The following is a 21291-nucleotide window of genomic DNA, read 5'->3' as shown; positions in this document are numbered from 1 at the left end:
ATGATGGGCTAACTGGCCTGACCTCATACGCATCTTATCATCCACTGGTGCCAGCGAGATGGTAATAATAGCTATTGTGAACTATCCTCTTACAAATTAACATTATATCTAATGAAGCCAGCTATATTCACTATTATAATAATAATTTATTTATTTCTCCCCCTATTTAGACGGTAAATAAATTATTCTCGCTTCATTCTCTGTAAATTAACAAACAGTTTACGTGAAGGTAATAACTTAAGACGTTTGATGTTGTATTTGTAGAATTGATGAATTAATTATGAATCAATATCTGTCAAATAAAATATATATACCGAGCGAGTGCCGTGTTCAATTTTCTTCAAATAATTATATAATTGTTCTCTCTAAAGTTTAATAAGTGTAGGAGTGTTTAAAAGAATTTTAGAGTTTGCATGAAAACACTTAACAAACAATCATATTCAGGAATACAAATGTTTGCATCGTGTGGGGAATCGAATCTACGGCATTTAACGGTGTGCTAAAGCGCTAGGCTGACGCCTTCGACGAATGAAAGATGAATGATGAAATATTATTATGTCATACTTTATATAATATATACATACTTTATATGTATACTAGCGACTCCTCCGGGCTTTGCATGTATGCAATACGAATCGTGGTATTTCTCGGTTTGCTCTGTACTACAACAATCATGTATTATACCTATAAACCTTCCTCTTAAATCACTATCTATTACTGAAAAGTGCATTAAAATCTGCTCCGTAATTTAAAAATCTAAGGCAACAGACAGCAGAAGCAACTGCATTTTATACTATGTAATGATATACATACATACTTTATATGTATATTATAATGTTTATGTGGATGTAAGAGAGTCAAAAGGCAAAATAGAATTTAATACGTTTCTAGATTAATTTATAGTTTTCTCATATTAATTTTTTAAATAAGAACCTAAATGTAACCTGTTTTACATGTCAAATAAATCTAAAAGCATTTAATATTAATCTAGATATAATAGAAAAAAAAATTATTACCTTCAATATGAGTCAAAAGCTTTTTAAATCTATTTAAACAAATTACTGAATTTAACGCATCGTAATTTTGACATTTTATTCAGTGAATTCATTTTTTTAGTTGTCTTAGCCTCTGGTATAACATTTAATTGATAAAATACTAAATGCCTGTGAATGTTCAAAGATAGTGTGTGACTGGACTGACAGGGGGGGTGGTGTGTGGCGTATTAAAGCAAATAGGAAATATGGAACGGATTCAAATTTTTTTCTAAATAAATCTTCTAATTTACCATAGCCCTAGGACTGCTAGCTCATGCATAACCCGTCACAATATAGACCATACATTCGTCCTGTAAAGGTATACATTACTAAGAGTACCACCACTGATCTTATTATGTACATTTATATGTGACGCGACGTCCTCTTTAATGGCTTTTTCAAGTTTATCAACTTGTACTATAAATAATTCAGACTGAGAATCAATCAAAAATAAGAGGTGCGCTAGACCACCGAGGTCATCTAACAAAACTTTAATTATAACCTAACTATAGATCTTTGCAAAATACAGATTCCATCAATTTTGAAATACAATGTGGTTCTATCTTATATATAAAATTCTTATGTCTACATAATCAGTAGGTCTGAAAATCGACTACCTATTTTTCATACCCCTAAGTGATAAGGGTTGTTCACTCCTTTTTATGTTTTTTTTTAAATCACTTTTATGTTATTTTTTGGACATTTTTTTTTTATATTGGCATTAAAAAATACTTACAACCCCAAATTTTCACCATTTCGACCATCAACTCCTATTTTTCAATAGCTATTTTAATTTTTACGGCAACACAATGTTTGCGGGGTCAGCTACTTTATATATAATTAGGATATTGTACGCAGTTTTCTCTGCTGACGCTAGACCGAACTAGTACTGTGAGATCCCAAGGTATATAAACGGTGTTTCTTGAACGTACACTCAGACGGTAGCCAACTGTGATGCGGTAAAGTTTACCTCTCATGAGTAACATTATCTCATAATTGTAACATTAGTTAGGCAACAAGTGAGTACTATAGGGTTATGCAGTAACTAGTTTCAGAGGTGAGTTCCGATTTTATATATTTTCTATTATTGATGTACTAATTATATTTATATGTGTATATATATACCTAATATATTGTATATTATATATACCTTCAACCTTCTTTATCCTCATATAAAAGGGGTTCTTGTATGCCTGGATGATAATCATTTAAAATGCGTTATAGACTCAATTTTCTAATTTATTACATATTTTAATTATACATTAAATGTTATATTAATAATTATATATTAACATTATATATTAATAATTAAGTAAAAAAATAATTAACTGTTATTGTAATAAATAATTAAAAATGTCGTTGGAAGATGTTAACTATTACGGTATTATTCTATAAGTACTATAATCAGAGCACAAATGTTTGTAAAACCAATATAATTATATTAAAAATAATAAATAAAAATAATAAAATACTACTTATACACATTCATTAATTCATTTTTTTTCTAAATTTTCAAGACATAGAAGGCTTTTCTATTTCATTTTATATATTAAAATATACATGTATGTGAGATTTATACTATAAATGTACTAATGTCCCTCTCATAGTTTACCCGTGTGCGTTTTATATATTATAATTATATATTATAAAACCTGTCATTTTTAAATATTGTACGTTTGAAATAGTGAATGAATTTCTCAAAACGGTGTATTAATTCAGGAGTTTTCAGGAGTTCCACTCATAATAATATCCTTTCTATTTCATTATAAGTGCATATAAAAAAATATTTTGTGTACTGTTTGTGATACGCGCAAAATAGATGTTATTTCTTTCAAGATATCACCAAATAATTTAAAATACTGACGGCTGATTTATAAATGAGATTTTTTTATTTAGGGACTTTTGTACCATATAAGTACATGCCAGTCCCGTTGTACCCTAAAACTAATCACTCCATTACCTCACCAGTGAACAAATTACCTTAGCCGCACTGTCTGAAGGATCGGCTAAAACAGTTTGTATGGCACCAACATCTAATATATTTATTCCATGATCTGATGTTATTCTATGTCGTAGAATCTCGTTCCTGACCCACTCCATCAGCAAATGATACACACACACACATACACATATCCTCTATTGTACCACATACTTCACAATTTTGTGAATTGCTTTTTATCAGGTATGCAAACTTTGCCCATGGCTAATGTCCAGAACAGAGTCTAGGCATTTTTACTATGTAAGCACACGTGCTTACACAGGTAAAGGTACACGTACCTTTCACATGAGAGAATAATGTGTGTCAAGATTTTATATTTTTTATATATTGGTGCTGATCTATATTAATTTAACCTGTTATTGTATTATTTAGTTATTCTAAATATAAGGAATTAATTAACAGCGATGAATGGAAGAGAAAAACATATTAGGCCAACCCAAAATAAATGAAATAAGGAAGAAGCAGATGATTATGAAGATGTATTAATTAACAATATAATATGGCGATAGTGAGGCTATTAGTTAATTCAGTTAACTGATGAAAAGAAATTAATTTTGACGCAAATATTCAATTATGTTACATTTTATTAGACATTAGCTAGTCGCACAGGCTTCGCACGAGTATACATGTATTATATATAAAAACGTTCCTCCAGAATAACTCTATCTATTAAAAAAATCTACAGAAATCTATATAAAAATAATTAAATACATGCAATGTAGTAATAATAAATAAATAAATTGTAAAGGTTTTCTTCTACAAATTAATTTTTACAAATATAGGTGTAATTCATATTAAATAAAAACAATTGCTCGAAGGCCCAATCCCAAAAAGACAAAACCCATTCTCTAGGTTAAATAGTTTTAATTTTTAATTATATATAGACGGCCTCGGTGGTCCAGCGTTTTCGCACACCGCTTTACTTCTGATGGACGCGGGGTCGATTCCACGCACTGTACAAACATTTGTATTCATGAATATGATAGTTTATAACGGTCTGGGTGTTTTCTATGCATAATATTATTTATTTACAAAAATGTATCCATGTATTTATATCAGTTGTCTAGTACCCATAACACAAGCTCTGCTTATCTTGGGACTAGATAGCGCTTTGTCAATTGTCCTGAGATATTATTATTATTATATCACCCGAAGTCTATGAACGGCTGAATCACCAGGGGTGTCATGTGCGCGTTGCCGACCCTTAAAACACATTAATATAACTTGAATAAATTCTGCTTAATCTATGATGGATATACCCCTTGCTTTTTCATGTGCATCAAAATTTTTAATAGTTTCAAACAGCGCTTGACGAATGAAGCGGAAAATATTTAAATGGAAGCCAAAACCGCTTACGCCGAAAAATATGACGATTTTGTTTATAAAAAAAAATTTTGGGGAAAATTAAAATTCTTACCGACCCGGAAATGTGGGAGCGTGCGGAACGAAGCAAGAAATAGACGATTAGAATCGCTAGTATTCTTGAATGCTGTAGTATCTCGATAAAAAGCATGAGTGGTAGGTACTGTCCATGTATATAAACGACTGTTACCATGGTCAACTTAAAAATCACCGCAATGACGACGTACATGTGACTAGAGTCACGTGATAATATGATGTCTGTGGTACTGTTCATAATAAAAATAATCATAGACAATTCACACAACGCCATCTAGTCCCAAGCAAAACGAAGCTCATTACCTCCAGTCTTAATATTAGCTTTTTTACCATTGATATAGAAAAATATATTATATGACTATTTGTAATTGCTTATATTTGAAGAAAAAAATCTGTTCCAAAAACAAAAAAAAAAACAGTTATTCTTCTCCACACACACAAAAAATTGGCACTATCCCTTTAAAATATTTGTATAGTTGTGTCTTATCATTTATTATAATCTCTCCAAATATTGGTTCGTATTCATTCCTGTTGATAGTTCCCGGGTGATTGTATACATAGGACGGTTCTTTTATAACATAGTCGACAAACGAGGCTGCAGCTCAGGCAGACGGCCCACCCGATGGTAAGTGGTAACCGTCGCCATATACATAAACAGCACTACGAACATCACGTTATCATGTGACACCCGCGATACTACTCTTGGAATGACATCTAAAATGAGATAATAATAATAATACAATCTTAGGACAATTCACACACCGCCATCTAGATCCAAGTTAAAGTAGCTAAAGTTTGTGGTACCAGATAACTTATACAAATACATAGATTTTTTTTCGTAAATACATACATATTATAGGTACATAGAAAATACTCGGACCGATACAAACAATCATATTCATGAATACAAATGTTTGTGCCGTGCGAGGAATCGAACACGCGATTATGTCACTCTACAACCGAAACACAGCTTCCAAACAGAACAGCTAATAGAACTTGTAGCTCACCTGATGGTAAGGGATTACCATTGCCCATGAGGACCCGCAATAACAGAGGAATTGCAAGTGCTTTTTCGGTCTTAGGAAGGAATAAGCTCTTTTCTTGAAGGTTTCAATATCGTACCATTGCTGGAAGATGGAACCACAATGTGGTTTTGCGTGGAGTTATAATTTTAAAATAGATCAAATCAAACCAAATCAAAAATAATTTATTAATGTAGGACATTTTAGCCGCTTATGATTGTAAAACTTTTTGTATTAATATTTTTTACCTTATCGACCTGTTCACTATACAGATTCAATTAAGAAGAACTGGCAAGAAACTTAACTTATTTTTTTAAAGCCACTTTATACACATTGAGTACTTATGTAGGTGTCTATGTCTAACATTAAGTGAAAATCCAGTTCATGAACAATTGTTATGCACGTTTGTCATTCAAGTAATGATATAAAAAAACGAGTGTAAAAAGAGTGTAAAATGAGTGTAAAAAGTTTATTACATTCCGTTGTCTCTGCCTGCCCCGTGAGAGACTTGCCTTGAATATAGAACGGATGTTTAATAGCAATTTGTCCAAATTCATTTCACCTTTTTAAGTTAATGTTGCCTCTCCAGAGATAACTAAAAGTAATTTATACGAATAAAATGTCTCAAGTACGAACTATATTCTCTTTTTCGATAAATTGTTAATACTTTCAATTTAAAGCTTAATGAATACTATTTTTTTTTATTGATTTTAATGATAGGATACACCCGCCTGCGCTAAGGGTTTACGCTGGCGGGGCACCAATGATAAGATGATAAGATAAAATGAGAAATCAGGTGAGTTAGCCCATCTTGGCAAATGACAATTTACCACAATGGTTTCCAGGAGAAACCGCGTATAAAAATTATTGCGCTGTTAGAATAAGGTAAATTATCCTCGAGTGCTATAAGCTACATAACATCACGCTACAACCAGTAGGAGCGGAACAGCAATGAAAACTGTGGCCAAAATATTAATTTTGACTGCTTCCGCTGCTTGCATTGCGTAATCAGTTAGTTACACAAAAATATGTATGACGGAATTATACTCCTTTAAAAGAGCTAAATAATCCGCGATAATGCTATGTCTATCTTTTAAGGTTAACGCGTTATAACTTAATTAGGGCTATGCGAAGCTGGGGCGGGTTGTTAGTCTTCTATATATAAAATTCAGCTTTTATATAACTTTCTTAGAATTTATAAATATCAAATTTAATGTTATAGCATCATCATGTATTTTTAAAGTATATAACATAAGAAAAAGTTTATGTAAATTTAATAAAAAACATCGTTACAAGACGCAAGTTATAGAGGTAGGTAACAATAACAGTAATCTTTTCTCTTCCCAACGACCACGGATATTAAAATATTTATAGATTTCTAAGTAGGTAGATACTGCTTAAACTTCCATTTCCTGAGTTTTTTTTATTTATTATTTAGTTAGAAATCCTACCTGCGTTAACGGAATAAACATTTTATATCGAGTATGATGAGTTTAGGTAAAGGTTTTAACTCATTGTAGTGAATTCACCATGAATTCACCACGATGAAATTCATGTCAGAATAGTGTGGTAGTACAATGCTAGCAATGGAGACTGTATTCATTTATTTATTAGAAATGGGAAAGCCCATTTCTATTAAATAAATAAATGATGAATGATGATGATGAATGCTGGCCTACCTGATTGCAAATAACCGTCGCCTATATATAAGAACAACATTACGGACATCAGCGTATACCATTAGTGTACGCGGATGTACAATTCTATAATCATAGATTAAAAAAACGTCGTCTATGTAGGTGAACAGCACTATGGACATCATGTAATGACATATTCTGTGATTACACTAACTTATCTCATCCTTCAATCGAAACAGGCCACAAAATAAGCTACTTGCGGCTGAAATTAGTTGAGGGATACCTCTTACGTACGTATGTAGAAGGCGTTTTATACGGTTTATGGCGTGAAACATAGTCCATGGTGAAACAATAAATAAATCATATCTTTTACTAGCTGTTATTGGCAAAAATAATTAATTTTATTGAAATAAAAGTAGCCCAAGTTACTCTTTATAACATTAGCTATTTGCGAATGAGAGTTTCGTCAAAGTCGGTCTAGCTGTTTCAGATATTAGCAAGAAAACAACAGACAGACAGATTTTTTTAAATTATTATTTTGATGTAAGTTCCGTATATACTTTAATATGCATTTAGTGAAAAGCTATTAATTTTAAATTGCAAACATATACTTAAGTTTTATTTATTTCTATATATAGACTTAACGTAAAGTTAACATTTACCATTTTTGACATTTAAGTGTTGTGTAGGCGGGAACATTGTGGTCTGTTTTATAGTTTTTTTTTCTTAATTTTGTTTCCTGCGGAATTATAATTTGGCTCAATAAATTGCTTTTCATAACAAATCACGCTTCATTGTTCCTGAATTTCAATGAGATACTCGTAAATACAACGAAATTTTCCTAAGCTCCGTATAGCCAGGTCGTTATTACGACCTTCATGGCCTAGCAGTTGAGCTCACCGCCTTACGATGGCCGCGGGTTCGATTCGTCTCATTCGTCGCATGATACAAACATTGGAGGACAACATGAGATGAGTATGAGGTGTTGCACCCGCCTGCGCATCGTGACAAATTCACCAGGAATTTATCATGATGGTTTTCATGGGGAACCGCGTGGAGGTCAACCTGACATGGTACATTGTTAGTAATGGAGTCATGAATCCACATTACTAACAATCCCCTTTCCCCTTTACATACTATGTTGTAATAATCTAAGTATATATTATGTCAGTGTGTACAAAAAATGCATTTAAGAAAGTTGTCTACAATTGCTTCTAGTTTGCGACTACGTAGAGATGTAGGAATTGTCCTAGCTTATTATTATAATATTGTCACGTCTGTTTGTTGGTTAATCTCTGCATATAACATACGTTTAAATGTGAGATACTAATAAAAAATATATAACTATTTTCACATAATACTAGCTGACCGGCGCAACTTTACGTGACATTTATCGTAATATTTCGCCCAACTTACATAATATATTTTTAAATTAGCCTATATATTATTCTGAAGTATACGCTATATTACTGTAAAGTTTCATCAAATATTTCTTCCGATCAATCCCCCCTCCAAATTCAATCGGGGATCGAAATTACGACAGTTTAAGCAGAGGTTCCAACCTCTAGCGGTGTCCTCAGACTAAAGTCGTATCCATCAGGCCTGAGTTGGCCTTCAGCCGCTCCATAAGTCCTTCCGCAGGTTTGGAGTGCCATATGCCGTCGCCCCATATCGTTCGATGAAACTGTACAGGCCAGCTGCGACCAACAGCATTAGATTAGTCCGAAAAAAAAAGAAAGTCTGTTCAATAATTTTTGCGTGAAAGAGAAACAAACAGCCATCCATCTATACTTACAAACTTTCGCGTTTATAATATTAGTAAGAAGATATTTTTAGTGTTATGATTATTATCAGACATCACACGATCTGTCTGTCCATAATAGGCCGGTGTACGCCTCTTCCAGTACCAGCAGCCTTCTACTTTTGTTTTATATAAGTATATTTGTATGGTCAAGCTTTTGTCCGTCATTCCTTCTGCATGCCCGCACCAACGTAGCATGCCTCGTTTATTTTCTCCTTCATTAATAGAAATCTTTATCGAAGAACTTGTTTTTATTGTAACAAAATTAATTAATCATGATATTTTGTTAAACACAAAAAATGTCTTCAATATAAACGAAATTAAAAGGATTTCGATAGAATCGGTTATAGAGTCTACACTCAATAAAAAATACAATCAGTAAAATGGCTAGCTATATAAAATGGTTAATTAGTATTTTTTTTAATCTTTGTATAGACTGTTTTATTGTGAATGTTTGGATATTGTTTCGATTTTAGATTGGCTAGCCATTCAGTAACACAATTATTGTTATATTCGACGCTAAGCTCGGGTTCTCTATCATTATATACTTACATATAGGGGGGAATGGATAGTAATGCGGATTGATGACTCATTGCTAGCAATGTACACACAGGTTAACCTCCACGCGGTTCTCTCTGAAAACCATCGTGATAAATTCTTGATTACTTAGTCACGATGGGCTAACTGACCTGATATACTCATCTTATCATCCTCCACTGATGCCCCGCTAGGGTAAATCGTTAGAGCAGACGGGTGCACCATTCCATTATCATCCATAAAAAATCCTACATATATACTTAAAGGTATATTGAGATCTGTGTAAACCAATTTACTTTTTAACATTTATAAGTAAGCTTGAAAACAACGTGCTTTGTAAAATTACTTATTTATATAATTCACATACCTATAGATAAAATTAAGAACAAAAAGACGCTAAATGATTTCCCCGCCTTGCCACGTTGAATTCAAATATTCGATAATTACTCTCACTATCTCATCTGGGAAGATACCTATGATGATATGTACATGTGTACTTTTGATAAAATAAGACGTCGATATCATCCTCCCTACACTAGGAACTAAGTCAAACATCATAAACAAATACGTTAACAAAGTATTCTTCTACATTCCAGAACCATGTCACATCACTGGCTGCTTATCACCATTTCCTGGTTCGGAACCGCCAGACTTCAGCACATAAGCACTGGAGGCCCTGGAGCTGACACTATTTTGGACAACTTAGAGTCAAATCTGAATTATCCATTACCGTATTTGAACTACTTTAATCTTCCATCCAGAAATGACTTCGATAATTATCAGAGCGATGTATCAAGTAGCCAAAACTTCAATCAATATTACCATATGAATGACCATGACCAACCAGATTTGCAAAGAAAACGAAGAACTGCTGAAGATATAGAGGAAGTAAAGGACAAACGCTGGCTCCCGAATCTTGTTGATACAGATAAAACTATGTACCTTCATAATGATGACTTGTTGGGAAGCCCATTTGTCGCAGCGTTCACTGGTACAGCTGAAGAAAATGGTACCAATATGAACCTTGTAGGACCATTGGATAAGAAAAGTTTTAGCCCTTGGGGTGGCAAACGGGATAAGCCAAACATAGAAAATATGTGGACGTGGAAGCGCGCTTCCAACTTAAGAGAACCTAGTATGCCCAAGAGAGTGCGGTTCAGCCCTTGGGGCGGAAAACGAAGTGGTCTAATGATGTACAAACCAGGCTCGAAAGGTTCCAAGATCATTTTCTCATCAGCAATGCCAGAGGTGACTCGAGTCGTAACAAATTTCTCGCCAAACGGTGAAAGATTTGACTTGGCCGGCTTTCAATTCGTCCCAACATTGGACAAACGACATCCAATTAAAATTCTCGCCTTGAGTACCAAATTGGACGAGAAGACTTTAAAGGATGCATTGCCATTCAAGACATTCTTAGAGAGCTTACCAAAAATATATAAGCCGGGACATCCTTACATAGATGTAAATTTAAAAAAAGACGGCAAGCGAAAAGTGAAGTTTAGCGCGTGGGGCGGAAAGCGATCTCCTCCTATTATAGGACCAATCTGGACTCCTGCACCATCCGACATCAAGGAGTCCACTCTGAACACTATACTCTTAATAAAAAATAATCAAGACGAGCAAACATTGAAGGCACTGTAATATGGAAACAATTTGATCTCACATTTAGTTTATAGCTCCCAAACTTTAGAATATCTATAGCTTCATATTAGTGCCATACGATTATAAGTGATTCTAATGATGATTAGAAAAAAAAATATGTAAAAAAAAATAGTTTGGGAGCTATAAGTTTTGTCTCTGACGATAGGCTGGGATCGTCAGATACATCCAAAGTGTAATGCACTCTAAGTGATAATGTTGTTATGTCTTTGTTACTCTTATTTATTGTAATATATTGTTCTCAAATAAAAAATATAATAAGTTGAGTTTTCTATTTTTCCTGAAATATGGTGAACAAAGGCATTTTACATAGTAATATCAAATATTACATGGACTATACTAAGCACAATATTTTGTATTATTCATTAGTAGTAATGAAGAACATAAAATATTTTACTTTATTATTTACTAATAAATATTTAAGTAACTATTCAATTCAAACAAAAGTACAATTTTTTTCACAAATACGAACTTAATATTTAAGTACCAGAATACTCATTGTTATGAAATATGTATAGATATTAATCCAAAAATATACCCAGTTCTTATACCTTTCTAAAATACTCTTTGAACTGTGAATCACAGCCACCAGGAGGCGCGTATCCTTTCTCGAGGGAGTCACGGTTAAAAGAACAAGGTATATATGTAGGTACTACACATTCCACAAAGAAAACTACAATATCTTTAGAACTATTATGTGTCGTAGTTTCAAACTAGGGCCATAGGAGGTCACCTCTTAGAACTTAAGGAGTTGCTTATTTAAAGTTTGATAAACACTGTTTTGTGTGCAATATACCTAAATAAAATAAAGAGAAGGAAATAATTAACTAAACACTGACCTATGCAGTTTGAGCATACCTTTTGGTACATGTTTAAGGTAATTATTGCATTTACTTTCTTCTTTAAATTAAAAATTTTGTATCATAGCTACTAGCTATGATACAAAATTTTTAATTTCCAATTACAGTTATTAATACATTCAGTAGTTTCGAAAATAATAGAAATCATTAAAAGAATGAAAAACGAAATATTTTTGTTGCAGAAATAAATTTTATTACATACAGAAAATATTAAATATGGAATTACAATACTTCTAGGAATTACAATGATAAAAAAAAAAACTAATTAATCTTGGTTAGGACACCATTTTCTTACATCAAATTTTTTATTGCAATTTATTTTCACCACTATAGACTGTAGTGACATCTCCAATAATTGAAAACTTTCATCAAAAGTTATTACTTTTAGTATCATTACATTTTCATCTGGATGATAGATTGGAATTTATCATTTGAAAATTTTTATCAACAGTCATTAATTTTAGAATCATTAGTTTTATCTGATGATAAATTAGAATTTATCATTAAATACAAATAAACAGTTGTATACTAGGGTAGTCATAGTCAAGCCACAAAAGCCAGTGATATTGATGAAGCTGATTTAAGTAAAGTGGAAAATTTAAAATAGTTTTAAATTCAAACTGAGCGATGACATAATCATATACTAAATTGATTCAAAATTAAATTTTATGTTATATTTCCACTTTGCTTTTTTCCTGACAGTGGTTATATTTCATGAATGTCTATCTGGCTATTTTTTTAATTGGGGTTTTTGGCTATTATTAGGTGCTAAGACTTGTGACACTTCAACCTATACAGATCTGTGCTCACCCTTTTTCAAAGTTTGCTGTGCCTAGACTTGTGAGGGACGAGAATTGAAGAATTGAATAGCTGGTTATAGCCTTGGCATCTTATTTATCTATTTAGGAGAAATAAAGATGAAACAAGACTACTTTAACATGACAAGAGAAAATTTTAAGGGTGTAAAAAACATATTCAATTTGAACATATATTTTAAAATAATAATTTTGGTACAAGTAAAACATTGTCAATCATGGCATACAGGTTTAAAAGTTTAAGATATTTTAAATTAGAAATAATAATGCAAGTTCAGGTAATTCAGGCCGTTCGCAATATGATATGGAACCCGGAATCAGTCTCGACTGGTCTGCTTAATTGTCCTGGCTTCAGTTTGAACGATTCTTCCTCAAAAGGACGCTGCATCTGGCCTCTACCAAACATGCCCAAGTCTCCACCACGTCTAGCTGATGAGCAATCCGAAAATTTGCTTGCAATGTCAACAAATGTTGCGTCATTAGCAACAATCTGTTTACGGTAGCCCTTCAATATCTCCAAGGCTTCTTCCTTAGTTCTGGTTATATTTTCCTCGCGCCATGATGATGGACGTCTGCTCTCTGCATGTTTGACCAGAATGTGACTGCATCGAACCTCACCTGGATCAGCGGGAGCCTCAGGTCGTTCCCATTGAGATTTCTTTGTGTACATGTTGAGGAAGTAGGTCATGCCTGTGGAACGGCTGGTCCTCATCTCCCATCCTTCAGGCAATGGAGCATCATTTTCTTGGCTTGACATTCTGGAATATTTTTGCACTTTTTTGTGGAATGATGTTTGATACAACTATTAAATAATGATTTTAAATTGGGTGCAAAAAGTATATGCAACACTTGAAATTAGGCAGTATGGTCTTGCACCTTAGCCTATTCTGTTAAAAAAAAAACTTATACGAAAATTACAATTTTAGTTTATTTTTTTCATTTACAGTCAATGTTGCTTACAATGTCTCACTACTAAGTGAATTTCAATTATGTTTTGATCTTTTGAATTCTGATAATTTATCTTGTAAGTCGAATATAGGTTATGACAATTGCCACAACAACGAAATGTCTTTGTTCACCATAAATTAAGGATTAATGTATTTATTTACTGTTTTTATTTAATTAAATTCTTATTTTAAAATACTGACTTCATACTATCTATCCTACTGTTTACAATTTTCAAATTGTAGATATAGACAAATTTTTATTTTTATTATAAAAAACAAATTTTAGATACTGACCTGAATATTAGTAGCGATGAAGAATACTCATATATCTGCTCTCCGAAGAATTATGAATCTAAATAATAACTTTAGCTGTCACAAACTTTAAATAAAGAATTAAAACACAACAAAATTTTAGAGAATTCTTTAGAATCGATGTTCGATAGTTGTAAAATGAAACGACGCTACTATATTACACTATGCACGTTATGGAATGACGCGGGTGACAGTTCAGCTGACATTGCCATTTTTTGTATAATTTACTGGTTTATATTGTCATGAAAAAAGAAATAATATTCCTTATACCTACTATTCTTTTGTGAATTACTTTTGAAAAGAATGGAGACTTTACAGACTATATCTCAGTTCATTAAATTCAAATTAATTACGATCTTATATTATAAAATGGGTATAAATTTATTAAAAATCATATAAGTAAAATATTAAAAATATTACGAAAAACAGTTTCTTCTCATGATATAATTATAAAAAGAAACTATTTTGGTAAGAACTGTTTTAATGTACCGGCAATCATACGCACTATACTATAATGCGTGAAGTATAATAAACATTTCATGTTGATTTTTTTTGAGAGTATAAATACAGAGTAATTCACAATATCGTACATTAGATACAGTAACTCTATGGTTTCAGTTAAAAAGTAAAGTTTTAAACGCAGCTAGTCTAGTCTAATATTAATGTATAGAAAAAAGATTTCATTTGGAAGAGCGTTCAAAATGCTGATATACATAAAAATCAAAAGTTACCAATTCAAACCTTACGGAGAATAGAAAAAAGAATAAGTGTTAATTATGTGCGCCACCTACCCTTTTTTTATCTTTATGTTACTTAAGGATAAGATCGCTTTTTGTGTGTAGTTTATGTAGGTAAACTTATTATTTTAATTATGTATAGTATATCTGTATCTGGTGCAATATGGAGTTTAAATCTATACATCTATACATCTATGTATACATATAAATAAAATGGAGTGTCTGTTTGCTGCATGCATTTATTGTCTATGCTATATTTATATATGAATATAAATACAGTAATGACAATAAATGCATGTAGTAAAAAACGTACATACACCAAAATAACATTTTGTACAGTTTTTATCTGTCTGTCTGTCTGTTTATTCAGGCTCATCTCTGAAATGGCTGGACCGATTTTGACGGGACTTTTATTAGCAGGTAGCTGATGTTATAAGGAATAACTTAGGCTTCTTTTATTTTAGAAAAATAAAGTTTAGTTCCACGCGGATGAAGTCGCAGATACAGCTAGTAAATAAATATAATTTTATTATGATGGATTTACGCCCTCTATTGTATGGAGTGGGAACTAACTTGTTTCAAAGCATCAAAATGCCTTGAAACAAGTGTTAGTTTCCAAAGCACTTCTATGTCTACAATCTACATCCACAGATTCCAGCATATTTCGTCATAGATGACGCTAAACCATAGACAGATTTTAATGAGACGGAATGTAGTACACATAGTAATTATTAAACCCATTGCGAGAATTGTATATTTTGTTTTCAATGGGATCACAGAGGGACGGGATTTTTATTATTGGAGAATAGCAATATCATTATTTTACACGTGGAATCCATTGCGATTAATTTTTGTTGTATTTGCCACGATGCATGGGCTAACTGACCTCAACAGACTTGAAGTATTGCAGATTAGCAATGGGGCCACTATTGCTAGCAATGTACCATGTCAGGTCACTTTACACGCGGTTCGCCATAGATTCCATTGCAATTAATTTTTGTTGTATTTGCCACGCTGTATGGGCTGAACCAAACACTGACCCAAACAGACTTGAAATCAAGATTTGAAGTAAAAATGTGGTCATTATTGACAAAATTATTTTGCTGAATTATCTGGTTGCGTCTTTAACAACTTAAAACAGCTGTCGGTCAGTTTTTAACGCCTTTACTGTTATTTCTTATATATCTAAATGTAATTTTAATTGTAAATGTCCAATGAAATAAAAAAAACAACGTAAACATACCCTCGATACGGACTTGGTGATATTGACATTTCGTACAACTGAATGAAAACTGAGTTAACCCAAAAACGATAATTTTAATAATTTTTCAGGAGACGATGAAACGTAGATAGGTACAGTTATATTTTTTATTAGAGAAATTATGAAACACAATTTTAATTTATATCACAATCATCTCCTTTTCTAAAATGTTACATACTCTGTATAAACTGGTGCTAAGAATCAATCTAAAGCCTTGTGGTATATTCACTTTACTCTTTGATCTAAACTAAGACAACTCAAAAATTCTCAATGTTTTGTATCTATAGGTACATGTTTCAGTTTATATAGGTATAGGTGTAGAGTAGTCTTTGTCTTCTACGTTACCTTTGCTATAAACAATTTAAACTTCGAATTAAACAATTGAAATTCCTACAGTATATTAGCAGTTTTCATAAATTGCTCAAATAGAAATAATAAAGAAACATATTTCAGGGATTCCATTTTTAAATTAATTAATTTTGCTAAAAATTATCTTGCCAACTGTTGCATTACGCTCTTTATATAGTATGCATATGTATTTTTATAAATGATCTTTTAATATGCAACCACAGATAAGGTAATATATTATTATGTAGTTTTGCAAGAATTAATTATATATTTAGGCCTCGGAGCTTTGTGTGATTGTACACCAGACAATTCACTAAATGGACACTATATGCATTCACGACGGGCATCGTCGTAACTTTCAAAATTCAAATTATTGACTGAAAGAAAAAATATGTACATTAAATACCAAAGTCTATAAAAGTACTTATTTCAATATGAATTGACTTTGTCCTGTAAATTAAGTATTGTTATCTAAATTAAATTCATGTACAGTTCGCTATTTTGGCTATTACATTTGCCACGTAATACACAAATATAACATATATTTGTTTATTATTTTACGTTTGACTTTTTTTAAAACGAATGCGACTACCGAAGCTATATAACGATGTTTTTAGTGAAATATATTCAGCTTAAAAAAGACAACATTTAAATCTAATGCTACAAAGTTGTTACTTCGTAGTAAGAAACTAGTAAAATTTGCATAAATTAGATGGTATAAGCACAGATAACATAATATTAAGCATTATATTGTATAAATTAGACTTGTGGATAAACAGAACAATAATATGTTAATACTTTAGTGTTGTAATACTGAATATTGTAATTGAGAGAAAACCTTTAATTGGCTTTATTTTTAAGTACATATTATTTGTTATTATTTGTATTTCGCTGTTGGTTTTCAAAATAAATAAATAAAAAAACTACTTTAAGAATATCACAGGTATCATAATGTGATAATACTAAAAAAGGTAAACAGTTCCTTGCACTATACATACATCACGTTAGTGTAACTAAAACGATCTAATGAATATTAAAGAATTTTCCTGGATTTATTTGACGCTTTTTATTGTATTTCGCCAAATTTATTATTCTCATGTACAAAGTAATACTATTGTATTTCATCAAAATTGGTTTATTAGTTCAGTAAAGAGCAACCGCTATCATCCACGCATCCAGCAAACGAACAAACTTTCACGTTTGTAATATTATTATCTAGCAGGATGGATAAATGTATCTATTTTATAAATAGAGATCTAGTTCAATATCTCCTCTTTTTTAAGGTCGATAAAGATACTCTATCTTTGTTATTTTTAAGATGCATAGTGGGTATGTTAACACCAAATATCATCAGTCAGTTCCATGGTTAAGCCGTGAAAAACAAGGAAAAAAAACTAGTGAAATTTAGCTTCCGCAGAAACGTGGAACACGTTTTGTCTAATTCCCCTGCGTTTCTCTGTGGATGTCTATGACAGTCTATGTCTGTCATAATAATGTGAGGAACCTCTGCATAATTCAAGTTTGGTTGCTTTAGGAATAATTTAAATATAGTTTATGTAATGTAGTATTATACATTACATAAACTATCATAAATTTTGCTTTGTGTTTTTTTGCAATATCACAATTATATTGATTTTATTAAGTTTTTTGTCGATTATAAAACTGTTACAAAATAAGCGAAACAAAAAACGTGTAAATTTTACTAAGATGGCTTTGTGGGTTTATTAATAAATATTTTTATTTTTAATTATTCGCTACTTGTAATAAAAGTAATAATACATAATGTTTAACAATATTTGTATGGAGTTATTTTAAGTACTTAGTATATTTCCCCAGAAGTAGAGTTTATAAGTTGTTTGCGTAGGTACATCTCACCTCGTCTCATTTATGTTAACCACCAAGCAGCTTTATAAGCTGTGGTCCAGTTGGAGAGTGAGATATGGCAGTGAAGTTATAAGTTATGGGGATATAACATTTTAGTCCTACAGAATTATATTGCATGAAGGTCACATGATAACGTTTTGTCTATGATACTATTCAAGTACGACATAGGCGACGTTTGCCCCTCTGATGGTATTTATCATTTAGTTTAGCAGTTAGTTTCTTTGCTCTGACAGATACATAAAAAATAAATATATTGTGCAATACCCAATATTTTTTTATATGTAAAAATCGAAAAACCACTTAGTAAAATTTATGTTAGCGGACTATTTTTATTTGGACATTTTATTAGGCTTGACACCTGCCTAGTCAAATATTTTGAAATAGGTACTTATTTCTGGACTACACTCTTTGTAGGCGCATTGCGTAGGTATTTTTAATCGATTTCAAAAGATATTTTGACAGAATTCCAATCACCCTTAATTATCAGAAAGACATCGTCTATTTTTAGCTCATTTAAGTATCTTAATTAAAAGAAGATTAGTAGGGACAAATTGTGACTTTATAAATAATATAAGATGATATTTCCTTAATGATTTTATTACAAAATACATTTGAAAAATTATTAAATTTGTATACTCAGTAACTATGTTTTATTTATAAATGTATTTAGTCAACTAATGATTTTCATAATTATTTATATGCCCCAAAAAGGTTTATGCACAGTTAAGTTAAGTAAATGGCTTTTACTTTCTAATCACAATTTTTATTCTTCCCACCTTTTTTTTAACATTGCCTATTTGCAAACAATTCGTTTTAAGTCTCTGAGTACGGTCTTTACTAATTTGTCCTCATAAGGTCTAGATTCCTTAGTCCCTACAAAACAATTCTTGTGTGAATTAGTACAACCATTGCACTTTTATAGAATCATATTTTAACATCACAGATTGTTGTAGATATTCAATTAAGACATCTAATAAAGTCAAAACTTAAAACGTAGTGTTTATTTGCTTAGTAATAGACAAGCTATTGGACTTATTTGTCGATCAATGATTAATTAACTGGTATAGACATTTCACGTTCTCAATTTGAATTAAATTCAAACATACAATCCGTGGATGTGATTGTGCCCTGTAATTGTCCGGTAATGTACACATGTTTCAATTAATTATAGACTTCCTTAAGGCTTAGGTTACACAATGAGAACCGTAAGTTTTTATTTGGATCGATCTAATAAATTATTTTAAGTCAAGTTTGTGTGTGAATGGATGGTTGTTACTCTTTCAACCAAAAACTACTAAATGGATTTTAATAAAACTTTACAATAATATAGCTTCTATAACAGAATAACACATAGCATATTAATTTCAATTGAATGAAGCCGCGAGCACATCTAATTTTAAAATAGTTTTTAACTTTAGTTTATTTTAGTTTCAATCTTACAATTAAAGTTAAAATATAAGTCTGAAACTTTCCTACTAAAACGATAATCATAATATTCCTAGATTAGATTAAATACTTACTTGAAGTAGACTTCGCGTAAAGTCGAGTCTCTGTCTCATCTTTCAGCGGTCAAGCAACTTGTTTTGTGTACTGGGTTTCAGTATAATGGTGAGATATGGCAGTCAAATTACAGGGCATGGAGTCATCTTGGTCCTTCGTAATGAGACCACATGAGGAGCACATGGTATTACAAGTTCCTTGGTGCTGTACATGTAGACAGTCGATAGATATCATTTACGGTTAAGTGAGCCAGCCAGTTAATAAAAAAAAAATATACTTTCTAATATATATCAAAATGAGTTTGTTTGTTATTTGACGCATTACCAGTGTAGTTAGTATACACGTAGGATACACATAATTTTAGGTACCAGTATCAACTGCAAACTTATTTATTCTATCAATATTTAATGTTTGCCGCTTGACAGTTCGCTACAGACGTTCATATATGTTAGAATTGCCTTGCTATTGAACTTTTCAATGTTATAGCCATTCTATACTTTCATAGGTATAAAAAACTGCATAATCTAACATCGATATTAGATAAAATGACAGACATATCCATATTTCTGATATCGCATCATAAAAAAACCATATCAGTCATATCCATAATAAAATGTCGAAGTGCATGTCGTAATAAACTTGCATATTCCCCACTAAAAGATAACTGTTTAAATATTTACATTACTCTGTGCTGTCTGCAGCACGCTTAAGTACTTACACGTTTCGTGGATTACCTTCTGTAGTCTGCGTATCTGGGGAAGGAGCCTTATTTTGCCAAAATAAAAAATGTTCAAGATTGTCTATGACGCAATGTAAAAGATGAAAAAATTTCAACGAATTTTTTGAGGGCTGAAAATGTAGCGGTTTTATATTCGATAGTATTTTCACTGAACCAACTTGAAACTATGTATGTACCTATATAATTTTTAGAGTACAGATTAAATAAGTATCTAGTCGTTAAGTGTCTAAATTATTAACCGGAACTAAGCAGATTAAGTAGCACTGCGACCTACATAGATCTATTGTGTTCGCCTTTTTCAGAGATCGCTACCTAGACCTGTCAGGGACAAGAATTGAAGGATATTCTTAGGAGCGATCGTTTTTATCTCCTCGGGAAAGAGTGTAAACTTTCCAAAGGAGATATTTCGTTTATGCATGAGTGGGCTACAACCACATAGGATGCGAAGCGGCGTTTCCTCTTCAGTTTGGCAGAATCTGCAGATACTTGTCGTGCATAGGCCTAGTTTAGCCATATGCTTGTTTAATTTGCAGTCTGTGAGGGCCCTAGTCATCATGCATATGTTGTTTTTACTCAATAGCAGTAGTCTATTGGAGTATTTGGTCGAGAAGCCCGATATTAGGTCTTTTGAATGTGTTAATCCTGGCATTTCTTGCCAGTGAATCAGTGCTTCTCGTTTGGTTATTAATTTGAGATGTCCCAGTTTTAGGCCACGAGGCACACCACAGAAGGGTTCGGGGCCCGGTTGGACGATTTTTGCCCCTAACTTTGACAGATGGTCGGCATTCTCATTGCCTTCAA

General features: G+C 32.0%; 2 protein-coding genes across 3 annotated transcripts in view; one reads left to right on the top strand and one right to left on the bottom strand.

Annotated features, from left to right (window-relative positions):
• LOC131852143 (putative peptidyl-prolyl cis-trans isomerase dodo) overlaps positions 1-14278 on the bottom strand; it is a 41735-nt gene extending 27457 nt beyond the window's left edge. Inside the window, exons 1-2 of one of the 2 annotated variants that reach the window (XM_059202785.1) lie at positions 14004-14204; positions 12922-13520 (exon numbers count right to left, since the gene is read on the bottom strand). In XM_059202785.1, the coding sequence (XP_059058768.1) occupies positions 13046-13519 (474 nt within the window). In that variant the 5' untranslated portion in view covers position 13520; positions 14004-14204 and the 3' untranslated portion in view covers positions 12922-13045. Of the gene's footprint in view, positions 1-12921; positions 13521-14003 lie in introns of those variants that run through there. The other variant, XM_059202784.1, reaches the window with a different exon arrangement.
• On the top strand, positions 1988-11309 carry LOC131852142 (uncharacterized). The gene is made up of 2 exons (XM_059202783.1): positions 1988-2091; positions 10025-11309. The coding sequence occupies exon 2, from the start codon at positions 10029-10031 to the stop codon at positions 11067-11069; it is 1041 nt and encodes a 346-aa protein (XP_059058766.1). The 5' UTR covers positions 1988-2091; positions 10025-10028; the 3' UTR covers positions 11070-11309.
• Positions 14279-21291: the final 7013 nt, after the last annotated feature.

This window comes from Achroia grisella, unplaced genomic scaffold (assembly GCF_030625045.1).
Source record: "Achroia grisella isolate CSIRO2021 unplaced genomic scaffold, CSIRO_AGI_Agris_v1 utg840, whole genome shotgun sequence".
In the NCBI taxonomy this organism is placed as follows: domain Eukaryota; kingdom Metazoa; phylum Arthropoda; class Insecta; order Lepidoptera; family Pyralidae; genus Achroia; species Achroia grisella.
Note: the sequence above shows the minus strand (reverse complement) of the source record. Positions and strands in the feature narration are given on the sequence as shown.

Bases quoted from the DNA above. Each gene is read 5' to 3' on its own strand.
- LOC131852142 (XM_059202783.1), top strand. From the start codon at position 10,029: ATGTCACATCACTGGCTGCTTATCACCATTTCCTGGTTCGGAACCGCC.